This window comes from Cynocephalus volans, chromosome 3, assembly GCF_027409185.1.
Source record: "Cynocephalus volans isolate mCynVol1 chromosome 3, mCynVol1.pri, whole genome shotgun sequence".
Taxonomy (NCBI): Eukaryota; Metazoa; Chordata; class Mammalia; order Dermoptera; family Cynocephalidae; genus Cynocephalus; species Cynocephalus volans.
The window spans coordinates 156,383,298-156,405,314 of NC_084462.1; the positions used below are offsets into that span (position 1 = coordinate 156,383,298).

At 45.8% G+C, this 22,017-nt stretch overlaps 1 protein-coding gene across 1 annotated transcript in view; it reads left to right on the plus strand.

Moving 5' to 3' along the window:
• The first annotated feature begins 1,519 nt into the window (after window positions 1-1,519).
• Window positions 1,520-22,017, plus strand: part of FLVCR2 (FLVCR choline and putative heme transporter 2) — a 52,635-nt gene continuing 32,137 nt past the window's right edge. Inside the window, exon 1 of the mRNA XM_063091803.1 lies at window positions 1,520-2,188. Within this exon, the coding sequence (XP_062947873.1) occupies window positions 1,520-2,188 (669 nt within the window). The remainder of the gene's footprint in view (window positions 2,189-22,017) is intronic.

The following is a 22,017-nucleotide window of genomic DNA, read 5'->3' on the forward strand; positions in this document are numbered from 1 at the left end:
AAATGCAGGCAAGGAAGGGTTACTACATCACAGAATTCTTTTGAAGCTAAAATGAGATAATGCATTAAAGGTGTTTAGCACAGTACAACAAATGTTAGCTTATTGTTAAATGGAATACTTAGTACCTGCCAGGAATTTTCCAAGCGTTTTTTTTTTTGCACTAACTTATTCAAGCCTCAAAACAACACTGAGGTAGGACTATTACTTCATTATGTCCATTTTACAGACAAAACACTGAGGCACAGACAGGTGGAGTACCCTGATCTACAGTTACACACCTAGGAGTAGTTAGGGTGGTGTTTGAACCCAGGGGGAATGTGGGCTCTGTACTCCTCCTGGCCAGGGCTGATATGATAGATGGATCAGTGCGAACTGTCACTTCTGCCCTGCAGTCCGCTTTCTGGCGGCGATGAGTTGAAGGGTTTACGCTCAAGCATGGGCTGGGACCGGCAGGCGGCAGCCTAGGGCTACGTGGGCGCAAAGACCACTTCCAAGTCCTCTCCCAGAGCCAGCTTCTCCGAACTCCCCTGTCCCCCAACACCCTCGGGTCCTCGCCTCGGGGGCTGCTCTGGATCCATCAGGAAATAGCAGCCCTACTTCACAAGTTGAAATCTGAGTTCCCCCATCAGACCACGTCCGCAGGGAAAGCAGAGCACAGCGAGTTAGTTCTGCATCTCCCCTTTCACCCGGGAGCGCAACCAGGCCAGGAAATCTATAAATCTCTCTTTATACCCCAAGTTCAGCAAGGGGTTGGGAGTCCAGCCAGAGGGAAAGCCGGGACTCCCTCTTGGATTCCCCAGGACACTTTCGGGGCGCCCGGCATGTGGGCACGCGCGCAGGGCATGCGGACCGGCACCAAGGAGACTCTCTGGGGAAGGATTTCCTCGTAAGGCGAAGGGGATCTCCTAGCGGGGACCTCTGGGAGTGGGGCAAGTGAATTTGAGGGGCAGTGCAGAGGTGGGGGTCAAGCGGGCCGTTTCCATGGCGCCCAGGGCGTGGAGGAGGAATGCACCCCGCAAGCTGTGGCGAAACAACTGCGCTGTCCGGCGGGCCGGCTCGAGAAGGCGGGAGAGTCCGGGTGGGGAGGGTGCGGGGGTGGGGTGGGGAAGCGGGACAGGACGGGGGCGGGGCGGTCACGTGCGGCCGAGGGGCGAGGCCCCAGCCGGCCTGGGAGCGAACAGAGCCGGCGAAGTGGCAGCGCAAGGAGCAAACTGTTTCCAGGACGGAGAACGCTTTGAGGGGACCCAAGGCAGGAGCGGCCAGGAGCCGGCGGTGGCCGGCCTGGGGACAGTGATCCCGCGGGTGGGGACAGAGAACCCTAAGGGAGAGTGAGAGCAGGAGTTTGATGGTGAGCGCAGGGAGCCTCACTCGCGGCTTTTACGCAGACTCCGGCCTCGGTTTCTTCTGGGCAGGCGGGGACGATTGTCCCGTCCGCTCTCGGGGACGAGCCAAGGCCACTGACCCTTAAGACTGCCGGAGTGCTCAGCACCTGTCCAGGGCTCCAGGGGAGGCTGTGGTCATGGTGAGCGAAAGCCACACCCAGGAGGACCGCGATGACACCCCTGCACCGGAGTCCGCACTCCAGGCGGACCCCAGCGTCTCTAACCACCCCAGTGTGTCAGCCCATCCCAGCGTCTCCATCCACCCCAGCGTCTCTGCCTACCCCAGCAGTTCGGCCCATCCCAGTACCGTGGCCCAACCCAGTGGCTTGGCCCAACCCAGTGGCTCGGGCCCCGAGGACCTCAGCGTGATCAAGGTGAGCCGGCGCCGTTGGGCCGTGGTCCTGGTGTTTAGCTGCTACTCCATGTGCAACGCCTTTCAATGGATCCAGTACGGCTCCATCAATAACATCTTCATGAACTTCTACGGAGTGAGTGCCTTTGCCATCGACTGGCTGTCCATGTGCTACATGCTGACCTACATCCCTCTGCTCCTGCCGGTGGCCTGGCTGCTGGAGAAATTCGGTCTGCGCACCGTCGCCCTCACCGGCTCGGCTCTCAACTGCCTGGGGGCCTGGGTGAAGCTGGGCAGTCTGCAGCCGCACCTCTTCCCCGTCACCGTGCTGGGCCAGGTCATCTGCTCCGTGGCCCAGGTCTTCATCCTGGGCATGCCCTCTCGTATCGCTTCCGTTTGGTTCGGTGCTAATGAGGTTTCAACAGCCTGTTCCATGGCTGTCTTCGGCAATCAGGTGGGTAGAGAAGTTTGTGGATGTTCTGAGGAGTGGGCATCTTATCATCTGGGACTGAGTGTGTTAGATTGCACCAACTGGGGGAGGCTGTAGTTTTGACTGTTCAACAGTGTTTGTGACTCTGGGTGACTGTGGCTGGGTGTGACTGACAGTGTAGTGTGATTGGGTGATTGTGACTGGGTGACACTGTAAGAGAAATGGGAAACAAAAGCAGGTGGCCTTTCCCTTCATCTACCATTTCTCCTCCCCCAGCAGAAAGCATGCTTCTAGAACATACTCTGCTTTGATCGTGCCATTCCTGAGCCTGTGTCAGTCCACCGACTTAGACCTGTGACTTCAGGAATGCTATTCTTTCTCTGGGAGCAGCCCCGGGGTATCAGACTATTGTGGTGTCATCAGAATTTGGCAGGTGTTTTTAGCTGGACCGACAGCTTTCCTAGAGTGCTGTCTCCTGTACTGCACAGAATTGCAGAGCCATGCCTGGTGGTGTGTGGCACTGTTCTTAACTTCCTTTTACACACAGCTGAAGCCAGGACAGTGGGAACAATGCTTTGTGCCAGATTTCTTCCCTGGGGTTTAGAGCCAAGTCCAGCAGGATGGAGTAGAAATCTCCAAGGCTTCGAAGGCTTCTGGTATATGTAGCTCATTCTCTTAATCCTCTCTGTTTCCTTCTTTTTGGAATGAAATCCCAAATTCTTTGCATCTCAGTGTGGTTATGGTCCAGAAAGTTGGGCATGTCATGAATCTGATTACCTTCTCCAAATACAAGGGTACTTCAGAAGTTCATGGAAAGATTTGTATTATCTCTTATTTCTATTTTTCCACCAGCTTTTTGAAGTACCCATGTATTTGAAGCAAATGTTTATGGGGTCCTTGTTTAGCCAAGTCACTACCTCCAGGTCTCACACCCAAGCACATGCAGTCTTGGCTGCGTGTTTTAACAAATGACCAGCGACCCTTAGTTCTCATAGGCCTATTTTCTCTTACCTGTTCATTCCATTTAGAAAATTTAAGTTTTCACTTAGAAATTTTCTATTTTGGACAGAAACTTTCCAAAACTTCTCTAAGGGAAATTTCCATTCTGTTCATCTTTACCACCAAGAAGGTAACTTGAGCTAAATTTCCCTGGGCCAGTGAGTTCTGCCAGTTGGGTAATAATGTAAGCAATCAATGAAAGCAAACAGAGACACCCTTTGCCCACAAACAAGCAACATAAAATCCCTTACCCAGTTTTCACCTGTTGCTTTGAATGTTTTGAAGATTGAATTGATTTGAGGCCTGGAAATGAAATGAGGTGGATTTTTTGTTCAGGACAGTTTGAAAATAAATATTAGAGATGACACTGATAAACCCCTTGTCCTCTAAGATGATATGGCTGTGGATTTTAACATCCCCATTGCAGCCAGGCCAGTGGTTTTGGCACTATTGGATTTTTCCTTTATAGGAGGGTAATGCTGAAGGGGTGAAGGGCAGCTTTCCACCTTTTGGAGGGTTAATTCTCCCTATTTGCAGGAGAACAGGATTCAGACAAGGTCCCTGAAATCTCAAACCCACTGTTTGGGGACAGCAGGATTGCTAACTGCGAAAAGCCCTCTCAGTTGGCCTGGCAAGATCAAGATAGGAGATTCCAACACATTTTTTGGGTTAACCATAAAGCATCAAGTAATGGGTTTTCAACCCTTTTCACACACCTGTGAGGGAACTTAATCCCAGCTCTATCTTTAAAATGTAATAGGAATAGTTATTCATTCCCCGCCTCCACTTCCACCCCCTAAGGACAAGCAATGCTAAGAATTTTACGTTTAAAAACACTCTGATAGGGTGTATTTGCATCACGGAGCCATCTATTTAGTTTGGTCTTTTAGGGTTCACCCTCTGTGCTATGTTAAACATCATGAAAAACCGAATTGTTTATGCTTCCTCATGTACAGATGACTGTGTTTGCTTCTCTGCATGTGTTTTAACCTTTTTTTCTCAGTAAAGTACAGCTGAATGGAGAAAAAATATTAACAGAGCACCTTGAACTTTGCTGCCTAGAAAAAAGACTCCACATAGCTGTCTAAACAGACTTCAAATGTCATTCTGCAGGATAATTCTTCATGACCTGCAAACTTCGCTTTGACCCTGACCATGCAGATTACCATAACCCCTGTACCCTGGTAATTCTCACCTCTCTCTTCTAATACTTATATGTTCCACACATGCACCAGCCTCTGCTTGCATGAAATCCAGTATTCATTTGTTTAACAAGCATTTACCTAGCACCTACCTTTTGCCAGACACTATGCTGGGCTGCAAAGATAATCCCTGCCTTCACAGAGTTCCTGTACCAGATTTAAAAATTGTACCAGGCACCAAGATTCAGATTAAAAAGAAAATAAAACAGATCATAGTATAAAGGATTTATCTTCAGTTCTCCATGAGGTTTTTAGTATTTTCTTTGCCTAAACACTATAGGAAAGAGAGGAGATGGGGAAGGAAGCTAATATCTATTAAATGCCTACTATGCTTTTTTTTTTCCCTGTTATTTAATTTAATCCATTCAATAACTCTGTGAGGCAGGTAGAATTGTCCCTCTTGTTACAGGCAAAGGAATTCAAACCCAGATAAATCAAGCAACTTTATCTAGGTCCCTACAGAGTGGTAGAGAGGGACTTGAACCCAGCTTCTCCTTCAAAGCCTATGTCAGTAGGCCAATATTGAGTCTTCATGTGGATAAAGCATATATGTAAAAAAAAAAAAAAAAAAAAAAAGACAAGAATTAGGGGGTTTTAATTTTGCCTCTTGTGTCTCAAGAGTTGGGGGTGATGATAAACTTTCCAGCAGTTTTCTTCAGAGTTTGAGGGCCTAGCACTTGTCTTCTGTTTTGAAGTTCCCGTTAGAGGGCTGATTCTGCCTCTTTAGTAGCACAGTGACTCCCGTAGTCAAGAAGGTGGGGCTCTAGGAAGAAGAAACCAGTCAAGGCAAGCCTGGAGACTACAACTGATGCTCTTCCCTTTTCTTGATACACTCGGACCAGTTGTTCTCAGGTTACAGCTTGGCACTTTTTAGCAACACTTACAGCATTATATCAAGGGAAGATGATCTGGGTGGGGTTTTGAGTGATGTGCACACATGGCTGGAAGAAAGCCTTGTGTTAGAGTCTGATAGCTTGGTGGCACAGGTTGAGATAGATTCAGGCACTTCAAGGTCAGCCCCAGTCCAGATGAGGGGCCTTCAGGACAAATAGGGGAAGGGACTTCCTCAAGGACCCTTGGGCAGTTCATCACACAGCGTTAGTCAGACATAGAGTGGGAGAGAATCAGTTTGCTTCTAGAGGTAAAGAAAATACAGTAACCTTACAGAACCAGTTTTGTAAAAGCCATAGCTGGCTGTCTAAATAGCACTGTTCAATAGAAATCAAATGTGCGCTACATATATAACTAAATTTTCCAGTAGCCACATTAATGTAAATGTAAAAAAACAGTAAAAAGAACATGTGAAATTAGTTTGAGTAATATATTTTATTTAACCCAATACATCCAAAATATTATTTCAACATTTTATTAATGTAATAAAATTACTGATGTGCTCTTTTACATTCTTCTCATTGCTAAGTGTTTGGAAATTGGCATATATTTTACACTTATAGTCTGGCCACATTTCCCAGTAAGCACTGGGCTGCATAGGCAGTTGGATAGTGCAGGTCTAGAACAGTGATGGTATTTCAGCCACGGAAACCAGATTCCAGCAGAGAGAAATGGGCTCTAGGAAAGTGACTCTAGCCTTGAGGAGGTTGTGTCTGCTGGACTGGCTGGTCATATGGGACCACCCAGAGATGCTGAGAGCTTCCAAGGTTGGCTCAGGAGTCAGAGTCATAAGGTGGGTGTTCAGCCTAGTCTTGTTCCAAAATCATGGCCACTTGGGTATATCAAAGTCCAGGCTTATCATTCTGGATCTCCTAATGTCAGAGGCCTTTTGAGGTCTGTGTGAAGCATGGGGAGGTGAAGGCACACTTGATGTTCACTTCCACTGACTGTTGCTGTTATGGTAGACAGTGTGCTTGTCCACGTGACTGACCCCTTTCTGGCCTCCCATTATGTACTAGGCAGGGGCTGGGAGACCAGAGCAAAGCTGATGGTGACCAAAATGAGATGGGACAGGTCTGGGACCACTCTCTCAAATGCTCATGGAGGCAGCCAGGCCATATAAATGAGTAAGGCAAGCCTAGTGAAAGTGACAAAAGGGTGTGGTGGGGTCCTGGGAACATGAGAGCCTGTCTTGTCTAAAGGCAGCAGCTGCTTCAGCTCCCACCAGTTGTTGATATACAAAGCATGACCCAGTGTTGTCAGATTTTAATTTTTTTTTTAAAGAGAAACCAGAAATCCAGATTTTTATGTGATTTTTTTTTTTTTTTGGTGGCTGACTGAATAGGGATCGAACCCTGGCTGGACCTTGGTGTTTTCAGCACCATGCCCTAACCAACTGAGCTAACCAGCCAGCCCAAGATTTGGTTTTTTTGATCATGGTAAAATATATATAACATAATATTTATTATTTTAACCATAAGTGTACAATTCAATGGCATTAAATATATCCACGATGTTGTGTAACTGTCACCTGCTATACCCAAAACTTTTTCGTCATTCCCAACAAAAACTCTGTATGCATTGAAAAATAACTCCTCCTTTTTGCCTCCCTCCAGGCCCTGGAAACCTCTATTCTACTTTCTGTCCCTATGAATTTGCTATTCTAGGTGCTTCATATAAGTAGAATCATATGATACATATACTTGTCCTTCTGTGTCTGGCTTATGAAATCTGTTTTTAAATGCTGGTAATGAACTCGAAAGGTTTTTTGTTTGTTTTGTTTTTTAAATTGCATTCTATGTCTTAAAACTAAGGGTCAGAGAAAATTGCCAGTTTGAGACTTCTGGGGAGGGTAACATGGAACTGAAATCCAGTTCTGCTTTCTCCTTCTGCGAAAAGCCCTCACCAAAGATGTGGGCAGCTGGAGGCCAGAGGCTAGCGACTCTGGAGGAAACTAGTTCAGTATCCCCAAAAGTGGCTTATGATTCTCCTCACACATGGGCCATTAGAAAATACAGATACCTGGGCTCCCACTTGGACTTCTCTAGAGAGCTTTTAATTAAACTCTCTAGGGGAAGGGCCCAAACTCCAGTCTTTTTAACTAACCTCCCAGTTGTTTTTTCAAAAAGTTTCACTTTTTGAAACCACCAGGAGAGAGGACCAGCACACATGGGAAGGGACTACCCTGCTTCGAGCCACATTCTTGTTAGGGCTGATTTATGATGTGTTTGCTGTGTGTTGGGTCCAGTGTCCAGGTGGAAACCTTGAGAGCTTGGGCCACTCACCCTTCAGGTTGAGGGATAGGCTGGGTTGGGGGGTGAGGCTCATAATTCTGACTCCCTTAAAAAGCTGAAAAGAGACTGTTACCGACAGACCAGGCTCAGCTTGCCCTCTCGCAATAAACAAATGACCTGAAAGTCCAAAAGTTGGTGCAAGGATTGGAAGGATTATTCAGATTACCAGTATTGAACTAAATGCCTAACCAAGCAACCAAAGAGAAAAGAGGAGCAGTGAGGTCCAGTTGATCCTAGTCTCAATCGGCGGGGCCAACCCATTCTACTCACAGTGATTGATAAAAGCAGTTCTCCCCACTGTTGTCAGCATAAAGAAGAAAAGTATCGACTAGATTTAAATCAGAGAAACAAAGCATAGCCAGGAGCACTCCAGGGTGCACCTATACAGAATAGAAGAGGGCTCGGGAAACAAAGCGTAGCTGGGAGCCCTTCAGGGTGCACCTACATAGTAGTAGATACAATCCAACCAAACAGCAGAAGAGGGCTCAGAAAATCAGAGAAAGGCGAAGAGAATAAAGCATTGCCTTGTCAGAATTTAGGCCAGGGACTCCAGGAGAGATCTACCAGCAGCAGAGACATGCGAGCAAAATAGTCCCAGTGGCCACTTGCCTCTTGCAGCTAAAATCTTCTCTCGTGCCCAAAGCTTTCCAATTTTTGCCAGTGATTAAATTAGGCTCTTAGATTCCAAAGTCATAAAAATGAGCAATATACCCAGCAGTAAAGCCAGCAATGCTTTATTAAAAGAGGAGATAGACTTATGCATAAGGCGGGTAGCAACAGTAAAGCTCGCCCCCAAGGGGAGCTGTTCAGGGTCTTATATAGGGAAAGGAGTTAAGGGGTACAGGCCAGCATCACTGGAGGTGGTCTATTTTGTTCTTTCTGGTTGCATCATGGGTGCATGCTCAGTAGGTCCAAGACAGCAGTGGTGTTCATCATTGTCACCCCAGGAGAGTCACTGTAGCGGTCACCTTGATGCTTTGTGTACAGGTGGAAATTCCTAAAGGGGTCTTAAGGTTAATCTGTAACTTTTACAATTATGATAAACAAGCCTTGGGGAGGGGGTTGCAACTCAGTAAATATCTGTTTCCTTTCTTATCTCAGTCTATTTTGTTAGGGCAGCCCTTGGGGTAGTAATTTGCCCTGGGGGGTCTCATGACTGAGGAGTGGAAATGTAACAAAGTGTCCTCTGCAGGGAAAATGGAGTCAGTTTGGTTCACAGGCCTAGCCTTACTCAGTTTCAATACCGAAGCCCAGGGTGGGTGGGGTGGGGAAGGGGGGCCCTGATGTTGCAGATACTCCTAATCCTTGGCTTTCTTTGACATGGAACCCAGGGCACTGGAGGAGGCTCAGGTTGGCCTGGCGTGGCTTTTGCCGTGGCTTCGTTGCCTTGCCAGGCATTGCCACAGGTGCCTGTTAATTCCATGGATTCAAGTCTAAGCCTTCAGTTTAGACCCCTGCTCCCTCCCTGTTCTTATCCAGGCTGCCTCTTGTTATCAGCCAGTCTTGTCTCTCTGTTCTGACCGGTCTTGCTCCATAATTATCTCCCTAAAGATCTACTGTTGGAATGTGAATAGATTTAGGCAGTAGACTAGGTAGATTAGGAGCTCTGGAAATCAGTCAAAGGTCTTCAGCAACCAAGCATGCCCAACCAAGAAAAAGCCACATTCAGAAACGTAGGAAATTTCATGGCTTTTTTACTCCCCCCTCCCCCACACTGTGCCTTCTGGTCCCAAGTTCCCTTCTACAAACTGGGGAGAACAGAGCAGACCAAATTTGCAACATTTTAACCTGTTTTAACACAGTAGTACTTCTATACACTAACAGTGAACAATCCAAAAAGGAAATTAAGAAAACAATTTTATTTACCATAGCATCCAAAAAAAAAAGAAAAAAGAAAACCTACAACAAACAAAAAAACAACCAAAAGAGAGAGAGAGAGAAAGAACAAAAAAGAACAACCAAAAAAAAAAAAAAAAAAAAAGAAAGAAAGAAAAAGAAAAAAGAAAAAAGAAAGAAAGGAAAAACACAACAATTTTGGAATAACCTAAGGAGTGAAAAGACTTGTATACTGAAAACTACTGAATATTGCTGAAAGAAATTAATGAAGACATAAATAAATGGAAAGACATCTTGTTCATGGACTGGAAGACTTAATAATGTTAAGACGTCAATACTATTCAAAGCAATCTGCAGATTCAATGTAATCCCTGTCAAAATCCCAATGATATTTTTCACAAAAATGGAAAAATCCATCCTAAAATTTATGTGGAATCTAAAAGGACCCCGAATAAACAAAACAAGTTCAGAAAAGAAAGTTGGAGGTCTCACACTTCCTGATTTCAAAACGTCGCAAAGCTACAGCAATCAAGACAGTATCATATGGGCATAAAGATAGATATATAATCGGGCCGGCCCGTGGCTCACTCGGGAGAGTGCGGTGCTGATAACACCAAGGCCCTGGGTTCGGATCCCATATAGGGATGACTGGTTGGCTCACTGTGTGAGCATGGTGCTGACAACACCAAGTCAAGGGTTAAGATCCCCTTACTGGTCATCTTTTAAAAAAAAAAAGATAGATATATAATACTGGCCAGCTTGGGAAAAAATTTAAAAAGACACATGTATAGACCAATGGAATACAGAAGAGAGTCCAGAAATGAACACTTCTGTATATGTTCAAATGATTTTGACAAGGGCATCAAGACCATTCAATGGGGAGAAGATGGTCTTTTCAACAAACTGTGCTGGGAAAACTGGATATCTACATTCAAAAGAAAGAAATTGGACCCTTACCTTATATGCAAAAATTAACTCAAAATGGATTAAAGACTTGATAAAAGCTAAAACTGTAAAACTCTAAGAAGAAAACATGGGGAAAAAGCTTTATGACACTGGATTATGCGATGAGTTCTTGGATATGATACCAAAAGCAGAGGTATCAAAAGAAAAAAATTACATCAACATTAAAAACTTTTGTGCATCAAAGGTCACTATCAATAGAGTGAAAAGGCAATCCACAGAATGGGAGAAAATATTTGACAATCATATATCTGATAAGGGATTAATATTCAGAATATATAAAGAACTTCTACAATTAACAACAAAAACAACCCAATTTAAAAATGGTCAAAGGAACTTGAATAGATATTTCTCTAAAGTCCAGGGAAGATTTACAAGTGGTCAATAAGCACATGAAAACATGCTCAACATTAGGGAAATACAAATGAAAACCACAATGAGATATTACTTCACACCCATTAGGATTTCTATTATAAAAAAATAATGTGTTTGGCAAGGATATGAACTTGGAACCCTTGTACATTGCTGGAAGGAATGTAAAATGGTGCAGCTGCTATGGAAAATAGTATGGCAGTTTCTCAAAAAAATAAAAAATAGAATTACTATATGATCCAGCAATTCCACTTCTGGGTGTACTTGTATATATCTAAAAGAATTGAAAGCAGGAACTTGAACAGGTACTTGTAAAGCCGTGTTTATAGCAGCATTATTAACAATAGTAAAAAGATGGAAGCAAGCCAAGTGTCTGTCCATTCACAGACGAATGGATAAACAAAAGTAGTATATACATACAATGGAATATTATTCAGCCTTAAAAAGGAAGGAAATTCTGATACATACTCCCACATGGATGAACCTTGAAACATTATGCTAAGTGAAATAAGCCAGTCACAAAAGGACAAATACTGTATAATTCTATGTATGTAATGTGTTGCAGTGTCTTTTTTTTTTTTTTTTTTTCCTTACACCAACCGATTCTCCAACTCTCTGAACACCAGCTGGGTGTCCTACATATCAGTTCAATTCTGACAGTACCTGGAGTTAGCAGGCTCCATACGTTAACGAATCAGTCTCACAAGACAGACCCTCACTTTAGATTCTGCAAGTCCTGGAGGCCACCCATGTTTCTGACCAAGCAGCTATAAATTGGGGACTTACATTTACTGGTTTATTATAAAGGATACAACTCAGGAATGACCAAGTGGAAGAGATGCATAGGGCCACGTAAGGGGAGAGGTGTGTGAAGCCTCCATGCCCTATCCGGCCACACCACCCTCCCAGCACCTGATGTGTTCATCAGCTGGGAAGCTGTCTGAAACTTAATATTCAAGAATTTTTGCCTAAATTTTTAAAAAAACGAGAGTTTTTATCTAGCTCAATCTCCAGCCCCCCTGGCCTCTCCTCTGTGGAGGTGGGGTGGGGTAGGGCTGCAAGTTCCCACACTCGAATCACTTGGTCTTTCTGGTGACCAGCCCCCTCCTGAGACTATGTTCAGTAGCATAAACTCAGGTGTCTTGGAAAGGGGCTCCGGAGGAATAACAGACACTCCTATCACTCAGGAAGTGCAAAGGGTTTTTGGAGCTCTGCCAGGAACCAGGGACAAAGACCAAATAATATTTTTATTGTACCACGGATAACTGCAGTCGTCTCATTCGTAGACAGAGAGAATAGTGGTGGCTAAGGAGCTGGGGCAATGGGGAGTTAGTGTTCAATAGGTACAGAGTTTCACTGTGGGAAGATGAAAAGTTTCTGGAGATGGAGGTGATGGTTGCACAGTAATGTGAATGTGTTGAATGCTACTGAACTGTGCAGTGAAAGATGGATAAAAATTAAAATTTTATACTGCGTATATTTAACCACCACCACCCCCTAAAAAGAACACTGCTTGTGAGGTGTTCCCTTCTGGCTGGAACGCCTGCTCAACCCCTGTGGTCATTCACATCAGCCTTGATGCTCTGAGGAGGGCATCCTCTGGCCTGTGCACTTGCTGAGTTTACTCGGATATTGGCCTCTGTTTTCTGATGGTTTGTGTATTTTCCCGTCTTTCTTGTCCCTCCTCCTGTCCTCCTCCTCCTGCTCTTCCTCTGTCTTCTCTTCCTGCTAACTGGGAAGCTTACCAAAGGGCCAGAACCTGGACTGATTGATCTCTCCTGTATCTCAGAGCAGGGCTCTCGGCATAGCAGGTGCTTGCAAATGGATGTGTGAATTAGCAGGGTTTCACTTCCTGAAAGAAATTAAGGGGACCAGTCCGTTAACTGAAAGTTCAGCTGGTTGGAGGAAAGGATTATCAGGCCTAGGCTGTCTTCTTGATGTGACTCAATCTTATTCCTTCAGTGGAAAGAGCTATCAGGTCCTCTCTGTGCCTTGAACTGTGCCAGACTCAGGGTGGTACATTTTTAGCTCTGTTGTGTACCCTTTAACAAGTCCCATAACTTTCATAAGTTTTGGCTTCTTTTGTAAAATGAAGATAACATGGGCTACTGCAAGAGGTGCAGGAGAGAATTAAATGAGACAGTAGGTGGAGAGCACTTAGCTAGCAGTGTTTATCAGACAGGAAGTGCTGAAGGAAGGACAGGGGCTGGCTGGCTGGTGAGCTCAGTTGATTAGAGCATGTTGTTAGAACATCAAGGTAAAGGGGCCCGGCCCGTGGCTCACTCGGGAAAGTGAGGTGCTGATAACACCAAGGCCACGGGTTCGGATCCCATATAGGGATGGCCGGTTTGCTCACTAGCTGAGCGTGGTGCTGACAACACCAAGCCAAGGGTTAAGATTCCCTTACCGGTCATCTTTAAAAAAAAAAAAAAAGAACATCAAGGTAAAGGGTTGGGTTCCCCATTCCGGCCAGCCGCCAAAAAATAAAATAAAATAAAAGGAAGAACAGATGTTGTCAGTACTATAATCAATAAAGGTAATTGCCTATGGCTTCTGGGAGCTCCTGATCTAGAAGGAGAGGCCAACACTTAAACCTCTGCTAATACTACCATGTGGCAGGCTAAAAGTCAAATGTGCTCAGGTGTTAGGGGTCACAGGATGTGGGAGGACATTGCCCCAGCGTGAGTGCCATGGGGAGAAAGCAGGACATCTGCCCTGAGGAGGTGACTGGTCAGCTGATTCTTAATGAACAAAGTGACCAGGAGTTGGGTGCAGAGGGGAGGCCGGGCCATTCCAGGAAGTTTCCCAGCAGCATCCTGATGGGGGCTTGTCCCTCTTGGGAGCTGCTCAAACTAAGAGCAGTGCAGTTGCTGGGAGATGGTGTTATTTTCTGAGTGTGGGGACGAGGGCTGTCTGTGATGTAGACTTTGGAGTCTCTGGGATGACACAGAGACTGGGTCAACCCTGCCACGTGCACAGCTGACTTTAGTTTCATAAACCTAAGACTGTACTGAAGGAAGAGGGTGCCCAAGCATAGCAGGTACACACAGCTTTTTCCCACTGCCTGGTTTTTTGATCTTTTTCCAGCAATGTTGTTAACAGGATGCCCTTCCCTTGACTTCAACTCCTTCCAGCCCCCAACATCAAACAGCCCCATGTGTACTGCAGGGTGAGTGTTGGAGCCCCATTGGGGATGATTAAGAACCACAGGGTTCAGGTGAAAGCTGGTGTTTCCTTTTCTTTCTTTATTCTCATCTCCTGACTTTACCTAGCACCATTCCCAGACTTAACCCAATGGAGCATCTCCCTTCCCTTGACTCTGTAGAACTAAGGCCTCTTTTCTTTGGTGAGTCATCCAGAGGTGGGAGGGACCCCTGCAGGCTCTGGCTGCTCAGCCAGACTCTACTCTGTCTGACCTTATTACAGGCATCTTTCCTTTTTATGCTGTGCAAAAACTCGAGCTCAGCCTCTCACCCCCACACAATTCTATACACAGCCTTACCCTGGCATGAGGGAAGATAGCAAACACCTTCTGTGTTTGCAGAAGGGGAAGACAGGAGGCCAGGCAGGATTTGACTTGTTTACCTATGTCTTGGGATTAGACAGTAAGTCATGGAGCCTCGTGGTGGAGCAGCATTTGCTTTGGCTCTGTAGGGGCCAACGGAAGAACTTCCTCTTTATCCCTGAAGGTTCACTAAAAAAATAACTCAATGTGCAATTAACGTGGAGAAAAGGCATAACATATTTTATTATTTTAATGTGCTGGGAGAAGGCAATGCACAGGGCAATCGCAGGAAAGTAATCTCCCCGAAATCCCCATAATTCATTGGGGTACAGAAGTTTCTATACTAAGGTTCATAAGAGAGAGGAGGTGGGGAAGGTACAGGGCCCAAGAATGATGGCCTGGGAGTGAGCTTCTCTGGAGCTCTGGGGGGCAGTGGCATCACAGGTGAAAGAAGAAAGGCAGAAGTTATGCAGAGACTGTCTTGTTAGGCAGATGAAAATCTCAGGTAATCTCACAGCTGCCCTCAGAAAAAATAGATGGTAGCCAAAGGAGGAGCACCTATAAATGTAAATTTCTTGCCAGAAAAAAACAGCTTTCTAACTAATCTTGTTTTTCCAGTCTGAATTAGCCATCTTGAAATATGTCAAAAAAGTACATTCTGGGCCAAAATACTTTGCTTCCCTACAGCTCCCACCTGATTCCTTCTCTAAGAGGAGATGAACACTGCACCTTCTGGTTCCAGGAGACTACGGGATGGGACAGCTCTGCTGGCCTCAGAGGGAGGGGCACGGAAGCTAGAGCAAGGTTGGGAGCTGTTTTTGTTCCTTTTTTTTTTCTTCTTTCCCCTGAAATTTCTGATTTATGCCCCAAATGACTGAGTTGGTATGGCTGGGTCTCCTTTGGCAGCTCTAGAGGCAGCTATCTGTGCACAAGGTTATTTACTGGGTCCATCTCCTGTGACAGATGTAAAAAGTGAGTAGCTCTGAGTCATCCACGTGAAAGCAGGGCGCCTTGCCATGCGCTGCTTGTTCTGGGTAGTGGCTGCCCCTTGAGCAATCTAGTCCTCCTCAGACCTTTGTCCTCGGCCTCCTGTTTGGTGTTGGATACTCTGTGGCACTACCCTTTGGAGCTCACTCAGGAAACCATTCTTTCTCTACCAAGCACCTCTCTCTCGCCACCCCTGCCTAGGATGCATGGAGGGAGCCAGCAGCTGACAACTGCCTTGATTTCCTTACTTAGGGCAGTGGAGATCAATTCTAAAGTGTGGTCCAGAAACCTCAGCACCAGAACCAGTTGGGGTATTTATTAAAAATGCAGATTCCTGGGAAGACCCAAGGAATTAGCCTCTCTGGGTGGGACCTAGGAATCTGTGGTTTTGATTCTCCTCTGGGGATTCTGGTGCCCCATAAACTTTGATAATTCCTGATGTGGAAGCCGTGTTTGGGGCCTCTAGCAGGACACCTGTCCTCTTTGGACATCAGCTTCATTATCTGTAACAAGAATGCCTGCCTCTCAGGGTTGCCATGAAAGCTAAATAGAGTAGTGTATACATGAAAGCTCCTGGAACCAAGCAGGCCTCCATAAGCATTTACTGAATCCACATCTGTCTTCTCCTTCTCTACCACACTCATGTTCTACAACATTCTTTCTGGTATCTCTAGATTCCAGCTGCTCTCTTCATTCAGGGCATCTCAGCTGCTCTCCCTGGAATTTTTATTCATACTTCCTCCTCTCTGGTGCCGTAGTTGGGAATTTAAGCAGACCCGACTGTCCACTCTCTGCTCAAAAGTTGTTGGGGCCAGTGTCACCATGCTTCTGGAGAGAGGCCAGCCCCTGTCAGCCACTGGGCCCTTGCTCATAGGACACAGGCCTGGAAAGGCCATGCCTGGCACACGGTAGGGACTCAGAACATTTGGATGTAAAAATGGATGACTACAACTCTGCAACTTGGTCCTCTGGTTTTACATTTAGCATTCTGTGTCTATTGCTTGACCATAAGATGAAGGCATTATCTTTGGCACATTATCTCTCGTTGTGAAAAGGACATTCCAGAGCATTATCTGTGTTTATCATTTAATAATATGTTAGCCATGGCCTCAGGATTGGGAGTTGGGGAGGGAGAGATTACAGCTTGACCCAGTTCTCTTATTAATCTTCTCACCTTTATGTGTAACTGTGCCCTTGAGAAAATCCCCTTCACCCACATCCTCAATTCCTAAAGCCTTTGAAGTGGGTCCTGGGAAGAGCAGTGGGTGGTAAAGCCCCTCCCTTTTGGGGGCTGGCTGAGCTAGGGGGGATGGGAGGGTTGGGCCTGGGAGATTCAGGGCTCCCTGGGTCTTTGGAGCCACTTCTTCCCCTTGTCAGCCTCAGGCCTCATGTGTGTCACTGCCCCATCACTAGGAGACATCCTTGGCCTCTGGTCTGCTGTGTGGTCTTGGGACAGGCATGTCAACTACCTCTTGCCTTTTTTTGTGGAGTAAGGACAGTCCCCTTTGCTAATGTTTGGTTTCTTTAAGTCTATTTTGGGGGGAAAAGAAGTTGTGTTCTCAGGGCCCAGATCAGTGGCTGGAAGATTGTCTAGGGACTTAGGGAGGCACTTCCATCCTCTCCTTGGGCTGCCCTCTGACTCACTGTCCAGAGATAACATTGATAAGAGGTGCTGAGTACATATGTTATCTGCTCATGATGACCGGAACATTCCCCAGGCAGGTTACAGGGCAGCACATTCCTTTGTTGCAAATCATCCCATCAACCGCTGGGTCGTCTTCAGTCTCAGACTGAATCTTCCTGGGATCTGCTGCTGCTTGGTGTCCCTGAGGCTCAGCAAGTTTCCATGAGAAGAAAGCAGGGCTGGGAATGGGACATCGGAAGTCTCAGTGTTGACCTTGTCGCTGATGTCAAGTTACTTAAACTCAGCTATGAAATGGAGAAGACAACACGGCTTCACAGGGCTCCACTGCATCCTGCTGTGGATCTCACTAGATTGTTTCTAGGCTCAGATAATACGCTGGATGTGCAGGTCCCTTGAAAATGGTGAAATATCATGCAAATGTTGACTTTTAATGCCCTTTCTTGAACTTTAAAAAGAAAAAGACTCTGGACTTGCCCCTTGACAGGAGAATAAAAGGGCTTCCCTGTATACACATCATGTTTTATCTATCTTGTGAAGGGCAACCTTGGATTAAGGGCCACACCCCCCATTTAGAGGGTGCAGCACTCTTGCTTTTACAGTCAGCTCGTTGTTCAGAGTAAGGTCTGGTTGTTCTGGTTGTAGGAGCCTCTCCCAGAACTTCTGGGTTCCAGAGCATCCCTCTCATCAGTAAAGAGAAGAGAAAGCACTTGCTGATTTGGTCCTTTTGAGTTGAGCCATTCTGCAGATCCAAGAGTCTATGGAGCATTCCGCTTCCTTTTGATTCCAAGAAGCTCACAGTTTGCTATTGAAGGACCTTTTGCCAAGGAACGGCAAGATGCAGCTTTTAAGTCTGTATGTGCCTAGGATGGCTCCTCTGTTCAGTGTGTGTAAATGGCTGTAGTGGCACAGCACAGAACTGATTTAGTCCCCACCCTCAGGAGATAAGGCCTGGGAGTGAGAAGTTTTTTACTAAGGGCCTGGTGGTCCTGGTCTTATCAAGTTTTCTCTCAGCTCCTCACAGTAAGGGGCTATGATCAATGGTAATTGATCAAGGGGCAGTGATCAATGATAATGAATGGGAATTGGTAGGCCTCTCTCCAGAGTTCCACTATCTCTCCTTAGGGAGGAGGGTACCCATTGTCTGCCCTAGGTATGGCTGGCTCCGTATTTTCACGCTACCCCACAAAAATCCATGAGTGTTCTCATCCTGGGCCAGATTTCTGTCCCCTGCAGATAACCCATGCAGGCCCCTGGCCACCCAGTCTTTGTCTTTATTGTATTCCCTTTGAATCCCACTCATTGTGGACTGCAGCCCTCCAGCCAGCCTCCCTGTGTCTCCACAGTTGACAGCAGGCAATATGATGAATGGGAGCCAATGGACGAAGCCTCTTATTCCCTTGGTTTATCATATGGTTTTTTCGAAACAATGAACCACAGCCTTTATTTTACTTATTGAACAAATATTTATTGGTCATCTACTCTGTGCCAAGCAATGTTCTGAGCACTGGGGGTACAGCAGTGAATGGGAAAGAAAAGGTCCCCAATCTCATAGAGCTCGTATTTAAGGGAAGAGAGATTAGGGTGTAAGCCATTCCACGCAGGGAGTGACTAATGGTGGGATATCTGGCTAAGCAGGAGGGAGGTAACTTCAGAGCTGGATACTGGGAGATGTTTTTGTATAAGTAGGTCCTGGGAAACTCCCTAAATAACAGGGCTACATCTGATGTTGCTGCTTTCTTGGGGTAGTGTTAGATATGGGTGACTAAATAGTTTTTTTGGTGTAAGGTTTAGATTTCTTTTTCTTCCCAAATTTCTCTCTGGGGTCATGAGAGGCAGGGTTAGTTAACTTATGAAGCTGGCTTCTTAGGAAAAACCTACATGGGTCCACCCTGTCTATTTCTGGAGTTGTACACACAAATAAGAGGAACTCAGTCTTGCCTGTGGCAGCCCATGAAGCAAAACTCCAGGGCGTGCCAGTAAGTAAATGCCTGCATCTGAGTTTCACCACTGACAATCGAAATAGAAGGGCTGTCAGCAGGAAAGTTCATCCAGACTGAGAAGAAACCTTGGGAGTCTTAGAAACATTGACTGTCACATGAACACCACTTTTAGGAGTGACAGCATGTTGTGCTGCAGACAGAGGAGACAATTGTTCTCCTTTGGGCTGTTTTATCTGTCAAAGGGCAGGGAGTGGTAAAGTCAAGTGGGCAAAACCACACAGGACCGTAGGGTCTGTCTGTTGCCTATTGAGCACTGGCATCTGGGACAGAGTTGGTGGGAAATGCTGAAGCATTTGAATGGAGCTTTGCATGCTGCCTACTTCAAACATGAAAAACTGGGAGTAAATGAGGGTTGCATGATGCAACCTTGGCTGGCTGGATAGTTCAAAAGACACCCACTCGCTTTTCCTTTTTCCTGGCTGAGTCATGGGGAAGTGCTGTGAGCCTGTGGCCGTTGGCTGCCAGCACAGTCAGCCAGAGGGACTTCTGAGTGTTGAAGCCAACAGTGATTTGTGCTCTTGGTGAAAGAGGGGCAGAGGAGGCTTCCCTTCTGTTCTCAACTCAGACCTAGACTGACCTTTTCACCAGGAGGATACCACGAGGACAATTTTAAGGAGAACACACAACCCTTACAAGGAAGAGTGTGTGCACCAGGAGGCTCCTGAGTTGATGATGACTGAAAGCAGGCATAAATACTGGGCTCAGTAATAAAATAAAATATAGCCCTTGGTTTTTTTTTTTTTTCAATCAGAAAAGTTTCCCTGTAGAACTCAGATCCTTCCCCTAAACTTAGCATCTTCTCTGTTTACAGCCTAGTGTATCTCTGCTCTTCAGCTACCTTGTACCCCACAAAGATGAGGAGAAATGCAGCACCAAGGCTGTAGGTCAAAATCAAGGTATATTAGATGGATTATAAGCTTGATTATGAGCTCCTTGTCTCGCATCTGTTGTCTCCTCTTTCACTTTTTAGTAGGGTGCTTCATATGCAATAGGTACTCAATAAATGCTGAGTGTAGGTTCAAGAGTGGGAAGTTGATCACCCACAATCTAATGACCTCCATGTGTGACCTTGGTGAGCGCCGGATGTGAGGTCTTCCGTGTGCTGGGCTTCCATGTGTCATTCCACCTCCCGTCTGCTTTCTTCTGGTGCTAAGTTCTTGCAGTGCAGCAAACTGCTACTGTGCCCAGCTTGTTTGCTGTAGAGGATACTGGAAATACTTGAGTGAGGTTTGAACTGCACAGTTCTAAGAGTCATTTCTTTATTCAGAAAATATTTTCTGGGCGCCCTCTCTGTTCTTGGCATCATGCTATACATAGTGTAGGGAGGGGTCACACAAGGAAAGGTTAGTCAGTGTCCCTGTCCTCAAGGCGCTGACAGCCTAGCTGGGGAGACAGCACCCTACACGTAAAGAAACAAAACAAAATTAAGTATTACATAAGAACAAGAAATCCCGTAGGGTTTAACTCTGGTGGACAAACCAGACTGTAGCTGGAGACACCTCTTACAGTTGCCTCTTTCAACAGCTGGACCCATGGGGCCCTTGAACTACAGAGTTGATCACAAAACACTGGAGGAATTGTCAGGTCTTTGAGGGCAGTCACCCTTGTGTGGCATTCACCTTGTCCATCGATGGCTTTGGAGTCAGATAGCCAAGGCTTTGAATCTCAGTTCTGCCATTAGAAGCTGGGTAACTTTGGGCAAATTACAGAGGTTTTCTCATCTGTAACCAAACCAGATATGGTGATGCCAACTTCACGGGTTATTGTAAAGGCTTAAATGAAATACCATGTGAAAATTCCTTTAGCACACTGCCTAGCACATAGTCACTACATACCAGTCCCCTTCCCTCTAGATGGAGTAAACAGTCAAGACCAGAGTATGTAGCCTAATGGGTAAGAGTACAGACTTGTACAGATGGCCTGAGCTTGAAGTCCAGCCTCATCACTTACTGTTAAATGACCTTGGGTAAGCTACTTAAATGCCCATTTCTTCAACTTTAAAATAGGGATTGAAAGAGTACATATATATAGCTTAGGACAGTGCCTGTCTCATGGTGAACACAATGTATCAGCTGTCATTACTATTATCTTCCCTAGGAATCAGAATGTAGGCTCTCCTAATTTCAACAGCTTCTGCTTCCTGCATTTTCCCAACATCTTTGCCGCCAAAGAGCTGAAGGAAATCCAAGAGCGTCCAGGCAGTGTAAGCCGCCTGTATAATCACAGCTTTGCAGACAAACACTGTGATTGGGGAGGGAGCTCTAAGGAGGTCTGGAGTTGACCAGCTGTGACCCTGCTTGCTAAGTTCTTAGAGACCTAAGCCTAGCCTTTAAATCCATAAACCCTTTTCATGAGTTATTTTTCCCCAAATCAGTGGAATTGTTTTTGTTCCTGAAGGCTTGCCACCTCCTTAATCCCAAGTTGGCCTTTTCAAAGAAGCCAAGGGTTTGAATTTGGGGATTTCAAAAATACAGTCATGAGCAGTCTTTGCATGTACGTTATTGCTTACCATGGCACATTCCAGGGTGGCTGGGGGCTCGTTCTCATGACTTAACTCAAGCCCTGTGTTCTCAGATCTTCAGTGTTTCAGTGCCCCAGCAGCCACGTCGGTCTCTCTGTGCTTCTTTCTGGGACACCCACAGACTCAGTCTCAGGACCCCCCTGCTGAGCCTCCTCCACAGGTCCACAGGTAGTTTGCCTTGTAGAGTGACTTCATATGGATTGATCGACATTACGCATTCTGGGGTGTGGAAATCTACGTTGAACACTGATGTGGAAAGGACCCTCAATCATGTTTTTTAAGTAGAAAACCTTCTCTGAGAACCTTGTCTAGATTTGAATTTCCAACCACATCTTTCCATGGGTCTGGGCTTACAGGACACATCTGCAGTGGAAGTGACGTCTTCCTGACATGCCAGTTAACTGCTACGCATCATTCAACACCCATTTATTGAGCAAGCACCTATTACGTTCACCAGGCACAGACTAGTAAGGGTCAGAATAATGACTGAAAACCAAAGGATTAGAGGAGGTTAGGGCAAGGAAATCATGCCTTGCTAAAATAATCAAGGAAAGCTGTGAAGAAACTGACATTCAAGTGGCTTCCAAAAGATTAAAAAAGAGAGAACTTTCAATAAAGGTATAGACTAGATGCTGAAA